Below are 14210 nucleotides of genomic sequence, written 5' to 3' on the forward strand. Positions count from 1 at the left end.
CCAAGACAGCCATCTTTCTTTCAAGGCATCTTTTTCACTTCTTTTTCCCTTCACAGCATCTTTTTCAAAAATCTGTCCTTATGAATGAGTTGTTTTTTCTTTAAAGTTAAAAGTTGTTTTTTCTTCAAAAGGAGTGTTTTCTTTTCTTTTTTTTTTTTAGATTTTATTTATTTATTTGACAGACAGAGATCACAAGTAGGCAGAGAGGCAGGCAGAGAGAGAGGAGGAAGCAGGCTCCCTGCTGAGCAAAGAGCCCAATGTGGGGCACGATCCCAGGATCCTGGGATCATGACGTGAGCCGAAGGCAGAGGCTTTAACCCACTGAGCCACCCAGGCACCCCATGAATGATTTTTTTGCTGGACTTGTAGTATATTCCATTTATGAATTTTTCTAACCTTATGCTAATATTATGCTATATTAAGTTAATATTGTAGCTTTGTGGTAAGTCTTACAATCATGTAGATTTAGTCATCAAATTTTTTGATTTCAATATTTTCTCTATTTTTCAATTTTTATTTTGTTGCATCCTGCTTTGATCTTTTTTTCCCTAAGATTTTATTTATTTGACACAGAGAAATTAGAGAGAGAGAGTACAAAGTATGCACAAGCAGGGGGAGTGGTAGACAGACGGAGCGGGAGAAGCAGGCACCCCGCTGAACAGAGTCAACCGTGGGGCTTGATCCCAGGACTACGGGATCATGACCTGAGCTGAAGTCAGACGCTTAACCAACTGAACCACCTAGGTGTCCCGTATTCTGCTTTTAATATTTGTTTCCTTTCTTCTGCTTCCTTTCTAACTTTTTCTTCTTTTCTCTAGTTTTTTTCTTTTCCCCTGAAGACGGTGGGCAGGGGACGGAGAGAGAATCTTAAGCAGACTCTCTACCCAGTGTGCAAGGCTGAAGTGGGGATTGATCTTACAACCCTGAAATCATGACCTGACCCAAAATCAATCAGCTGAACTGACTGAACCAACCAGGTGCCCCTCTTCTCTAGTTTTTTTAAAAGTAGATCATTGATATGAGACCTTTCTGCTTTTCTGATCCTCACGTAATCAAAAATGTGGGTATGACTTCTGACTCGCCGAAAATTTAAATAATAGGTCACTGCTGACCAGAGACCTTCCATAACATAATCAACATAAACAGCTGATTAACACGTATTTGTTATGTTATGTATTATACACTATTTTATTATAATAAAGTTAAGTTAGAGAAAAGAAAATGCTAAGAAAATCATAAGAAAAAGAAAATATATTTTTAGTAATATACTATATTTATCTAAAAAATCTGCATATAAGTGAATCTGCAGTTCAAACCCCACACATTCAAACCCATGTTGTTCAAGGATCCATAGTAAATCGGCATTTATTACTATAAATTCCCCTCAACTTACTACTTTAGCAGCACACTACAAATTCTGATGTTTTCATTTTTACTTGGTTCAATATACTTTTTAAAAATCCCTTATGATTGGGGCACCTGAGTGATTCAGTCAGTTAAGCGTCTGCCTTCAGCTCAAGTCATGATCCTAAGGTCCTGGGATTGAGCCCAGTGCCGGGCTCCTTGCTCAGCAAGCGAACCTGCTTCTCCCTCTCCCTCTGCTCATGTGTGTTCTCTCTCTCTTGCTCACTCTCTTAAATAAAATCTTACAAAAAAAAAAAAAAAAAAACCTTATGATTTCCTCTTTGAACTAGAGTTTTTTAGAAGTGTTTTATTTCTAAGTATTTCAGATTTTCAAAATAGGTTAATATATAAATTGATTCCACAATGGCAAGAGAAGATACTTTGAATGAGTTGAATTCTTTTGAATTTATTGAGATATGTTTTATACCCCAGAACATGGTCTTTCTTGGTAAATAATTTGTGTGCACTTCTGCTACTTTTTGATCAGTCTATAAATGTCAATCAGGACAGGCTGGTTGATAATGTTCCAATGTATATCCTTGATGATATCCTGCCCACTTGGATCAATTAAGAGAAGAGCTTCTATTTCTCCTTGTACTTCTCTCAGGTTTTGCTTTGCGTATTTTGAAGATCTGGTTCTGGGGCATAAACATAAGTAAATGTTCACAATTGTTTTATGTCCTCTTCATTAACTGATCTTTTATCACTACGAAATAACTTACTTATCTCTGGTAATACTTGCTTTGAAACCTAACATATTTTTGACTAGTACTAGTATGATATATCTTTATATTTAAAGTGTGTTTCTTGTGGGCAACATAAACTTGAGTTTTGATTTTTTAGGCAATCTGACAATCTCTACCTTTTAACTGGCTGCTAGACTATTTACATGAATACATTTTGGTATTTGTCCCAATTGTTCATTACCTGTTAAACCTTTTCTTCTTTAAGTATTTGTCTATAACTCCATTTTATCCCCTTTGTTGCTTTATTAGCTATATGTCTTTGTCATTTTAGTAGCGGCTTTATAGTTTACGGTCGTGGTAGGCTGAATATTATCCCTTACCCCAAGATATTCACATCCTAATCCCTGGAATGTGTGACTGTTACCTTTTATAGCAAAAAATGGGGAGCATACAGCTGTGATTAAGCTAAGATCTTCAGATAAGGGAATTATCCTAGAAAATCCCCATAGACCCTAAATGTAATCATGATTGTCATTTTAAGGGGAAAGCAGAGAAAGATCTGACAAAGAAAAAAAAAAGACAAGGCAGTGTGATCAAAGGCAGAAATAGGAGTAATATGGTCACAAGCCAAAGAATACTGGCAGCCTCAGAAACTAAGAGTCAAGAAATGGATTTTTCCCTAGTGCCTCTGTATCTAGTACAACCCTACTGAATACCTGATTTGGGGGAAGACAATAGTTTTTGGATTTCTGGACCACAGAAAGAATAAGGAAAGACAATTTCTATTTTTTTAAGTTGCTGTTTGCACTAATTTATTATACAGTAGTATATATCTTTAAATCATCAGAGTTCTAGAGCTTTTTTACCATACCACTTCACCATACAGTGTCAGAATCTTCTATTTCCATGCTCTACATCCTTTTGTTAATCATGTACTTCAACCAGAACAAATTATTGCAACAAAGTGGATATAGAGGCCAATGCTAGGATCCAACTGTCTTTTTAAAAGCCATATATTAAGAGATTTCCAAAAAATACCAAACAAGTTTTCTTACCAAATATTAATTTGTTTTAGAAAAATAGGTATCGTTCACAAAAATGTTATGTTAGTATTCAATAGGTTCATTATTTTTAAGCGAACTTATAAAATTTTTTAGTTAAGGAAAGTTTTTTAAGTTGTCTCAGTTTTCATTTCTAACTCAGAAAATATCAACATTTAATAACCCATATTAAAAAAAAAAAAACCTCTTTGGGGGTTTGCAATAAAATTTAAGAGTATAACATCCTGAGACCATATAGTTTGAGAATTGCCAGTCTGTGCCACCATAGTATGCCAGGGGATGCACACAGCAGCACACATCTTAAGAGACATACTTTGGTAATTAACAATAGTTAATAAAAAATCCTAAGAGAAATGTACATAAAGACCCACTAAAGTTTGTTATTTAATTGCATGTCTTACTTGGACGTTTCAGGTAAGCCAGCTGATAGTTCCAGAAACACAGATAAGTAGTAACCACGAACAACTCCATTTCCATCCTAAAAAAAAGAAAAAGAGTCAACTATAGTTCAATAACTAAAAAAAGATGTTACAGAAACTCTAGATCAACTCAAATCTAAAAAATTAAGCCACAACAAAACAAACACAAATTACTATGTCATATTTGGTTTGGGAAATACTTCTAAGTTTAAAAGCAGTGGCAGAGATAATAAAAAGCCCAAAAGATAGGAATCTATAACTTAAAAAATCTTTTGTACATTAAAAAAAAAACATGAAAATATTAGGGCATTCAACCTAAGGAAAATGTTAACAAGTATAAGCATTAAGAGTTCTAACATATACAAAACTCTTAAATATCAGCTTCCAAGAAAAATGAAAACACTGAAAAAAAAAATGGAAAAAAAAACCTCTACTAGGCATGAGACAAAACATATATATATATATATGTGTGTATATATATATATATTTAAAATGAGTAAAACAGAACTAGGTAACATTTGATGTTGAAAGTGATTAAACATTATTTCTATATAATGTCTATGTTAGGATTCCACATAAAAGTCTGTCTGAAGATTAAGAAGTTGTATAAATTTCTGTTAGTGATGTTTAGAAAGATACTAACTTCCCTCTCTCTTTCTCTATTTGCTCATATGCCTACCTTTTTAAATGACTATTATCATTGTAACTACATATATAAACAACTGTTTCCCCATCCAAACTGTGAGGACTGAGGGAAGGATTCTTATTATTCATCACCAGTGTCTATTGGGATATGACCACAGAGGAGTACAAATACCTATTAACTCCTTCATTTCTAGGCTACTTTGCTCCAAAAAGTTCTAAGGAAGCTTTCAGGGTTAGACAAGGTACTTGTTCAATAAAACTAAATAAACAACAAATAATCAGTTAAGTGAAAAAAGCCAGAAACAAAAAATTATATATTGTATGACCCCATTGTATCAGATTCTGGAAAAGCAAAACTATAATGACAAAAACAGATCAGTGGTTGCAGAGGGGCCAGGAAGGGAGAAAAAAAGGGATTAGTTTAAAAGATGAACTGGATAAAACATTTGGGGGTAATAAAAACCATGACTGTGGTAACCACCTTATAAGTATATATACACGTATCAAAACTCGTCAAAATTAGTACATTTTATTGCATATAAATTTTATCAGAAATTGGGCGCCTGGGTGGCTCAGTGGGTTAAAGCCTCTGCCTTTGGCTCAGGTCATGATCCCAGGGTCCTGGGATAGAGCCCTGCATTGGGCTCTCCGTTCAGCGGGAAGCCTCCTTCTCTTCCCCCTCTCTCTCTGCCTGCCTCTCTCTCTACTTGTGATCTCTGTCAAAGAAATAAAATCTTTAAAGATTTTTTAAAAATAATAAAAATAAAAATCAATAATCCTTATTCAAATGACTGGAGTTTTTTCTTCTTCTAAATTATGCTACTAGAACAATTTCCCTAGAATAAGTTAACAACTAATAAAAAGGAATAAAAATTTTTCCTCCTGATCTTTATCAGCTAATATCAGAAATTTTTTCATTTTATTTTTATAATTTTAAGGAAACTTGTATTATCTTATGTACATGCCAGCTACACCTCTAACAAAATACTAGCTTTAAGATTTTTCAAAAGGCAGAGGATTCTATATATATATATATATACTTTTTTTTGATGTTATTTATTTGTCAGAGAGGGAGAAAGAGAAAGCGTGCAAGCACACACAAGCAGGGGGAGCAGCAGGCAAAGGGCGAAGCAGGCTCCCTGCTGAGCAAGGAGCCCGATGTTGACCTCAATCTCCGGACCCTGGGATCATGACCTGAGCCAAGACAGATGCTTGACTGACTAGAGCCACCCAGGCATCCCAAAAGGCAGAGGATTCTAGAAAGAGTGCGGCAATGGCAACATAATTTATGCAACTCTCAAAATCCAAACAGAAAACTAACAAACATAAATAACTGGACAGAAAACCCAAAAGCTCACAAAGAACATTTACAACAAAACTAGATGACAGATTATCTCCACAATCCGCAAAATACAAGCAGATAAAGATATATTAGTTACAACCATTAAGACCTGTAGGACATAAACATCTGCATGGGAGAAAAGCTATGGGACATCTAGTGAACAAGTAACAGGGAAACCACAAAATGGCAAAGAGCCACTGAAAAACCTCACAAACCAAATACAATAGTTGAAAATGGAATGAGCTGCTTAATGGATTACCAATAGAGCACAAAGGAGCCTTACATTAAAACTCTGAGAATTAAATGTAGTCATATCACTCTAATCTTTTATAAATGAATATACAGGGCCCTTCAAGACAGGTCCTAAGATTACAAAGAAAGTACTAGAAATGAAGATATAATAAAAACAAAGGAAGGAGAAGGGCAGAGCCAGGGCACTGCTCAGAAAGCAAGGCATCATATTTATTGTTGATTGCCTTATCACACCAGATATACCCATGCAAATAAAATTTGGTCCCTGCTTTATGTATAAAAATTGAATCAAAATGGATCAAAGATCTAAGTGTAAGTCCTTAAACTATAAAACTTTTAAAGGAATACACAGAAGAAAAGTTTCATAACATTAAATTTTATAAGGATTTTCTGGCTATGAAACCAAAAGCAAAGACAGACAAATCGAACGACTTTATAATTTAAAACTTCTGTGCATCAAAGATCGAAAGAATTAAAAAGGATCTTACAGAATGGGAGAAAATACATCTAAAACAGATATCTAAGGGCACCTGGGTGGCTCAGTGGGTTGAAGCCTCTTCTTTTGGCTCAGGTCACGATCTCAGGGTCCTGGGATCGAGCCCCGCATCGGGCTCTCTGCTCAGCAGGAAGCCTGCTTCCCCCTCTCTCTGCCTGCCTCTCTGCCTACTTGTGATCTCTGTCAAATGAATAAATAAAATCTTAAAAAATAAAATAAAATAAAAAGACAAATATCTAACAAGGAGTCAATATCCAGAATGTATAAAGAAATTCCACAACTCAACAACTAAACTTTCAAATGCGCAAGGACTTGAGTACACATTTCTCTGAAAAGGATATACAAATGGTCAACAAGCACATGAAAAAATGCTCAATGATAGTAATCAATAGAGAAGCACAAATCAAAATCATACTATTACTTCATGCCCATCAGAATGGCTACTAACAAAGAAACAGAAAATAAGTATTGATGAAGACAGGGAAACTGGAACCCTTGTGCATTGTTGAAAGCATTCATCAAAAAATTAAAAACAGAATTATCATTTGATTGAATTCCACTTCTGTGTCTATAGCCAAAAGAACTGAAAGCAGGATCCTGAAAAGATATTTGCAAACCCCTGTCCACAGCAGCACTATTCACTATAGCCAAGAGGCAGAAGTAACCCAAAGTGTCAATCAACAGATGAATGGATAGGGATGCCTGGGTAACTCAGTCAGTTAAGCATTTGCTTTCTGCTCAGGTCATGATCTCAGGGTCCTGGGATCAAGTACCACATCGGGCTCCATGCTCAGGAGGGAGCCTGCTTCTCCCACTGCCTGCCACTCCCCCTGCTTCTGCTCTCTCTCAATTCTGAAAAATAAATAAACTTAAAAAAAACAAACAAAAAAAAAACGATGAATGGATAAAGTGTAGTATATACACTGGAATGCTATTCAGCTTTAAAAAGAATTCTCACACATGCTATAAAGTAGATGAATTCTGAGGGCATTACGTAAGTAACCAATCATAGAAAGACAAATACCGTATGATTCCAGATATATGAGATCTCTAGAGCAGTCAAACTCACTGAAACAAAAGAGTGGTGGTTACAAACGAATAAGTGGATGGAAAAATGGGGAATTATTGTTTAATGAGTAGAGAGCTTCAGTTTTGAAAGATGAAAAAGCTCTGCAGATTGGCTGCACAACAATGTGAATATACTCAATACTATAATGTACACCGAGAAATGATTAAGATGGTAAATTTTATGTCAAGCATAATTTGCCAAAATAAAAAAAGAGACTAAAGAAACAGCCTTGCAGGCAATAAAAACACTCTAGAAAAATATACTCAAAGATCAAAATTGTAACCCATTTCAAAACGATGTAAAAGATACTAATAGTATAAAACCCACAGGAAGGAAAAAAAAATATGACATGAAGAATAACACAAACCAGAATTACAAAAACCCAGAAATGAGGTGATAGAACTAAAAATTAGAAATAAAATTAAGAAATAAAGACTGAACTAAAAGAAACAGGAGAGCAAATAAGCAGAATAGTTTTTATGTTAAAAAGACAAGTGAACGAAGGAAAATTTTTCAAATGAAAAAGAAATGAAAAGTTAGAATACTAGAAAGAAAGTGATAAATATTGAAGACAGGAAAAGATTCAAAATACGATAACATTAAGTCCCAAGGAAGAAAACCAGAGAAAGGAACATAATAAATACTTAAAACTGTAATTAAGGACACATTTTCTTGAAGGGGGTGTAGGGAAAAAAGATCTGAATCTACATACAGAAGAGCCTAGTATGTATTAATGACCCCAAACAACAAAAACATGTAATAGTAAACTACTAGACTTAAAAAAAGATTATTTGGCCCCCTAGACAATATTAGTGAATGCCTTTTAAGGATTAGTTCATAATCAGATTTACCTACAGAAAACTGAATTAAATATCTGAGATACCCAACGAAAGAAAACACAAGCTAAGGATTTTCTATCCAGCAATATTGGCTCTAGAGTATAGAATACAAACTGTTTTCAAAATATAAAAACTCAGAGAACAAGATTTGCACATCAAAACTCCTATCTAATGTGGCAGAGGTGGGGGAACAAGGGAGTATAAACACACAAAAAAATTTTAAGCAGTTCTTTATAATCAAATTGATGGTAGAATTAAGAGTTCCTATATTGAGATATTTGTGGCTATAGGGAAAAATAAAGCAAATGAGAGACTACTTTATGAGATATTTTAATCCTACAGTTTCCAAAGGATTCAAGAAGGGTTCCTAGAATGGAAGGAGACACAGGTGTAACATAAAGAGATTAAGTAAAAAAACAATAGTCCTTATTTGAATTGTAAATATGAGCATTGACTCAAGAGCTATTTTATCTTTAAGTACATACATGTATCCCAAAAAACCCTGATATTCAATTATGTAGCAATTTTAAAGTGTTCATAAATATTTTTTCTCTGCTGAGCTCCCTGGAGCTTATCCAATTTGCTTTTATCCATGCTCCCATCCAGTTCTTCTCTAACTATATTCTTTGGCCTAAAAACAAACAGAGTAACAAAACAACCCTATAATGTACATGACTAATAATGAACTTCAATGTAAACTAGGACTTTGGGTAATAATATGTCAATATACATTCATCAACTGTAACAAATGTACCACTCTGGTATAAGATAGGTTGATAATGGGGGGAGGATGTAGGGCCATGGAGCATATGGAACTCTCTGTACTTACCAATCAATTTTGAGATTTAACTTAAAACTGCTCTAAAAAATAAAGTCTATTAAATAAATTTTAAATAAATAAATAAATGAACTCTCCCCCTTTACAAATACCCATATACATTTCTCTATATATTTCCTACTTCTGTTCACTAAGGAGGCCTAGAACCTGTGACCAACTTGGTAGAAATAAGCATCCCTAGCAGTTTGGTCTTGAGATACCATTTCCCACTAAAAGGAATCAGGGCTCTTTGAATAAAGCAGCCAATTCCAGATATGGCAAAGGAAATGGACAAGATGAGCCTAGAATATTTTGCCATGAAAGAGAACAAGAAAGCTAACTACTAGAGTCACTACAAGGTACTTATAGGGTCAGAGCAAAGCGACAAAGAAGCCAACTTAAGGAGATCATATATGTATAAATCTGTAAGTTCATAATGACATTAAAAAAACTTAATGGCTCACTTCCAGAAAATAATAAGGAAAACTGGTAAATATCAGGAACAAATCCTGTTTCTTCTTTATGAACTATAATAGTGGTTAACCAAATAATAAATAGGAAGCAGCTCTTAGAAACATATCTTTATAAAACTATTACAACTAATAAATGAAAAGCAATGAGAATCACTATTTTACAACTCCCAGTTAATTAACAGGTATAGGCAATGAGCACTGATAGCAGTCAACATCACAAAAGAGATACAACTAGACATGATGGGATAAAAGAACAAAATACTGCTTATACCCTTGCCACCAAAGTCAACTATACATCTCATTCTGCCACTGCATCCAGCTGCCAATTTACAAAAAATACCTTGGTCAAAGAAACATGCTGAAATGCACCATGAGTATGTAATCAGCATATATGCATTTTTGATGGCTTTCCGTATCTAAATTTTATTTTTATTTAAACAATGAATTTTAGGGGTGCCTGGGTGGCTCAGCTGGTTAAGTGACTACCTTCAGAATTTTACACATTTCTCCTAAAGATAAATGTCTTCCTAGAAGCGAGAAATAAAATTCAGTAAGGTCTAGGTTCATACTGTTCACATTTAACTCACTTTTTTGGTACTTAGTAATATACCTTACAAAAAAATTTATAATTCTTTACTCCACAAAAAAGTGAACCAGTGAATATTTTTCTACCTGTTATATGGGATGCTGCCTAATTCATGAATCGCTTAATAAAACCATGGAAATCTTCAAATTAAAAGAAAAAAGGGGGGAGAGGTGGCTTAGTGGGTGGGTGGCTTAGTCATTAAGCGTCTGCCTTCAGCTCAGGTCACAATCCCAGAGTCCTGGAATCCAGCACCACATTGGGCTCCCTGCTTGGAGGGAAACCTGCTTCTTCCTCTCCCACTCCCCCTGCTTGTGTTCCCCCTTTTGCTGTGCCTCTCTCTGCCAAATAAATAAAATCTTTAAAAAATTAAAAATTAAAAAAAAATTAAAAAGTTAGGGCACCTGGATGGCTCAGTCAGTTAAGCATCTGACTCTTGATTTTGGTTCAGGTCATGATCTCAAGGTCTTGAGACTGAGCCCCATGAAGGGCTCTGGGTATGGAGACTGCTTGAGATTCTCTCTCTCCCTCTGCCCCTCCACCCTCTGCTTGTTCTCTGGCTGGCTCGCTCGCTCTCAAAAAACAAAACAAAACAAACAAAACAAAAAACAAAAACAAAAAAACAAACAAAAAGTGAACCAGTACGCTACAGAACCCTTAAGAAAGACCTTGGTTTCAAAATTGATTAGAAACATGAAAAACTTACTGGGTAAACTTTTAACCTCCAACAAAGTCCTGAAACTTGAAGAGGTGGACTGTAAACAGGGTCTGCTCTCTGACGCAAAGTGCTGAAGTAAAAGAAAACCAACCAAATCCCAAGATCAAAACTGTTGTGTAATAGCAACAGGCAAAACCAAACTCCAAGCATTTTGTTACTTATTTGCAGTCCTAAACAAGTAAATGAAGGTGACTGAACAAATCAAGATTCTGCTGTATATTTTTATATATACTTACATCCTTAAAAAAAGAAAATTTAATGATACTGAAATATTCAGCAGTATCTTTCAGTTTCAGGTTTAAAAACCCTCAAAACTGCGACATTCAAGGGGCACCTCAGTGGCTCAGTTGGTTAAGTGCCTGACTTTGGCTCAGATCATGATCTCAGGGTTCTGAGATCAAGCCCCACTTTGGACTCCATGCTCAGCTGGGAGTCGGCTTGTCCCTTTCTCTCTCCCTTTGCCCCTCCCCGCCCTCCTGCTTTGTGCATGCACATGCATACATGTGCTCTCTAATAAAATCTTAAAAAACAAAACAAAACCCCACAAAACTGTGACATCCAAGGGATTGGGAAACGGAAAATATAAAAATAAAACTAAGTGTCGTGAATTTAGTTACCACCTCAGCAAGCAGTCTTTCACCATTAAAGAAAAAAAAATATGATTCTCTCCCACATCCTTGTGGTACAATTTTATTTTTTTAATATGGAAAAACTTAAGAAATGTGCAAAATCATAATATATGTGGGGATAGCCTCAGAAAGGTTCCAGTCACAAAATTATCCCATAAGAAAAGTCAAATGGGAAGTGGTATAAATTCTCAGTTTAGCCTTATACTGATGTTCAACTCCTGGAACTTCTCTCCCCAAGGAAAGGCCTTTTATTTCTTGGTTCTCCAATCCCAAACTGTCTTTGAAGACAAGCCCCTTAAGACCTTTGTGTTTTGAGATCTTTGCTTCTAATCTGAGAGAAATAGCAATAAAAGCTAACAAAATAACAATGCAAGTTACAAAGCCTACAAACTTCTTATAATTATGTCCTCTCATTCATCTATCACTGTCAGCTAAGATAAATGGATTTAAATGGACTTCTTCCCACCCCTCTTATTTCTGAGGATGGGTGGCAGGGGTCAACAACCTTTATACACCCCACTGCCCCACCATAGCAAAAGCTAAGTGGACCCTCTTCTTTAAAAAAAAAAAAAAAAGTTCCTTCTCCCGAGAACCAACTGTCTTGAAGATATAATACAATCCAGACAAATGACCTATATATTTCTAATATGAAACTTGTTTATTCTAAGATTACACACTGAGTGGCACAGTTCATTAGGTATGTATCCTACCCAGGAATGATGATACCTTCCTGGCTCGCTCTTATGCATACATACAGAAAACCTCAGCTGTCAAAAATCTCTTACCTGAAATTCTCTAAAACAAAAGTTGCTGAATCATAAGATGGTACTAATTCACTAAAAAGAAGGAAAAGGCAAAAAAATTATTTGGCTTATTAAGTTTAAACTTTCATTTATTTAAAAACCAAAGTTAAGTCTCTTGGTATCTTAAAAATGTTGTTAAACTAAATCCCTAGGAAATATTTTTAAATCCTTACTGAACATTAACATTAAATCACATGAATTCATAAACCACCAAAAGCTGACATCAAAAGTTCACAATTAGAGACCCAACAAATACTTTGTAAATAGTTGGGATGTTCTTTAAAGGCAATATACATTTAAGTACTAAAATAAACATGAGACTTTCAAAAGTACTCATGTGAACAGGAAAGGAAAAAATGGGTGCTTAGGTGGACAATCTAAAATATGAAACAAATATAAGCTTTAAAAAGTCAAAAGAAACAGCAAAAGATATCACAATAAATATCCAAATTTCCTTCTCTAGAACAAATTATGAGGAATATTGACATACTTAAATTCTTAACTACTTTAAGAACATTTACTAGCAAATGAATCTATACCATTTTATAGAATAAGAATAAATAATCACATAGGGGCAAACAGAGTGGATGAACACATTAACAGTTTCTTGGCAAGGCAAGATTAATGCAGGCAACTTTAATTCCACAGTGTTCTCTGAAGAGAACGGAAGTATATATAACACAACCACAGGATATACCCTTAGATCATGTGAATAATCTGTAGCACCATTCATTCAAACGCCTCAAAAGTTAAGTCAGTAAAACATTTATAATAAAGACACTAACACAGATAGTATTATAATATACAGTATTATATATTTAATAAACAAAATTATAAATTTACCAAAAATATATACTGCAAGCCATTTCACTGCATTCTCAGATATACCTTCTAAATTTCAATTCATGAAAATTTATTACCAAAATAAGATACAAAATAACACCCACAGCATTTTCACATTGTGATGGTCCCTAAAGAAATTAGTGATTTGCCAGTGAAAACAGCATAGATTTTAAAATATATCATTGGGGGAGGGGGCGGGGGGCTCAGTGGCTCAGTAATTTGAATGTCTGGCTCTTGATTTCAGCTCAAGTCATGATCTCAGGGTCATGAGATTGAGCCCTGTGTCAGCCTCTGCAATGGATATGGAATCTGGTTGAAATCCTCTCTCTCCCTTTGCCCCTCCCCCAGTCCTGTAAGCACATTCTCTCTAAAATAAATAAATCTATAGACTATATATATATATATATATATATGCATATATATACACACACACACACACACACACACACACACATTATTTTTTATTTTATGGTAAGTATGTACAGATAAATAGCTCATATCTTTTTGATAGTAGGTAGATGATATCTGTCCTGCAAGAATTAACTATATAGCTACTATCCTATTATCAGGGACCCCTAACCATATCCCTAGGCAGCTATTAAATTTTCTTGGAAGACTCACATTCCTCCTTCCCAGATGTTTGCTTGGTTAATCTTTATTATTCCTTAGAAGTCACAGACCACTTACTGGAGGTCTGCTCTAACTTCTCTCCATTATACACTCTCCTCACACTCAATATACACAAACCCCAATTAGTAGGACCAATGTAACTAGTACCTAAGAAGCCTACCTAGAACCACAAACCTCATCAGAGCTCCAAGGCAGTCTCCCCAGGATAGTTTTCAAATTTGGTCAAGTCATGGTATGTTTTGGTTACAATTTCATGCAACTTCCAATCATACTACCAAATTCAAAACATCTTTCATATTTTTTTCCACCATCTCCTTAATATCCAAAGTGATACATTTCCTGTTTTTTGTTTTAAGACCAGTCTATCATATTTTTATCAGTCATTAAGAGTCAAAAGGGTTCACCAAAACACAAAATAAATAGAAGATGACATGTTTAACTCAGAATAGTAGGGTGGAAAGCTTAGAAGCTAAAGAGCTAGAATAGATGGCTAAAGCTCAC

General features: G+C 34.9%; 1 protein-coding gene across 8 annotated transcripts in view; it reads right to left on the reverse strand.

Moving 5' to 3' along the window:
• Positions 1 to 14210, reverse strand: part of TRIM37 (tripartite motif containing 37) — a 150942-nt gene that overhangs the window by 97668 nt on the left and 39064 nt on the right. For all 8 annotated transcript variants that reach the window (XM_059149320.1, XM_059149318.1, XM_059149324.1 and 5 more), the window contains 3 exons: positions 12219 to 12269; positions 10793 to 10874; positions 3553 to 3629 (listed from right to left, as the gene is read on the reverse strand). In XM_059149320.1, the coding sequence (XP_059005303.1) occupies positions 3553 to 3629; positions 10793 to 10874; positions 12219 to 12269 (210 nt within the window). The remainder of the gene's footprint in view (positions 1 to 3552; positions 3630 to 10792; positions 10875 to 12218; positions 12270 to 14210) is intronic.

Source organism: Mustela lutreola, chromosome 15, assembly GCF_030435805.1.
Source record: "Mustela lutreola isolate mMusLut2 chromosome 15, mMusLut2.pri, whole genome shotgun sequence".
Classification (NCBI taxonomy): Eukaryota; Metazoa; Chordata; class Mammalia; order Carnivora; family Mustelidae; genus Mustela; species Mustela lutreola.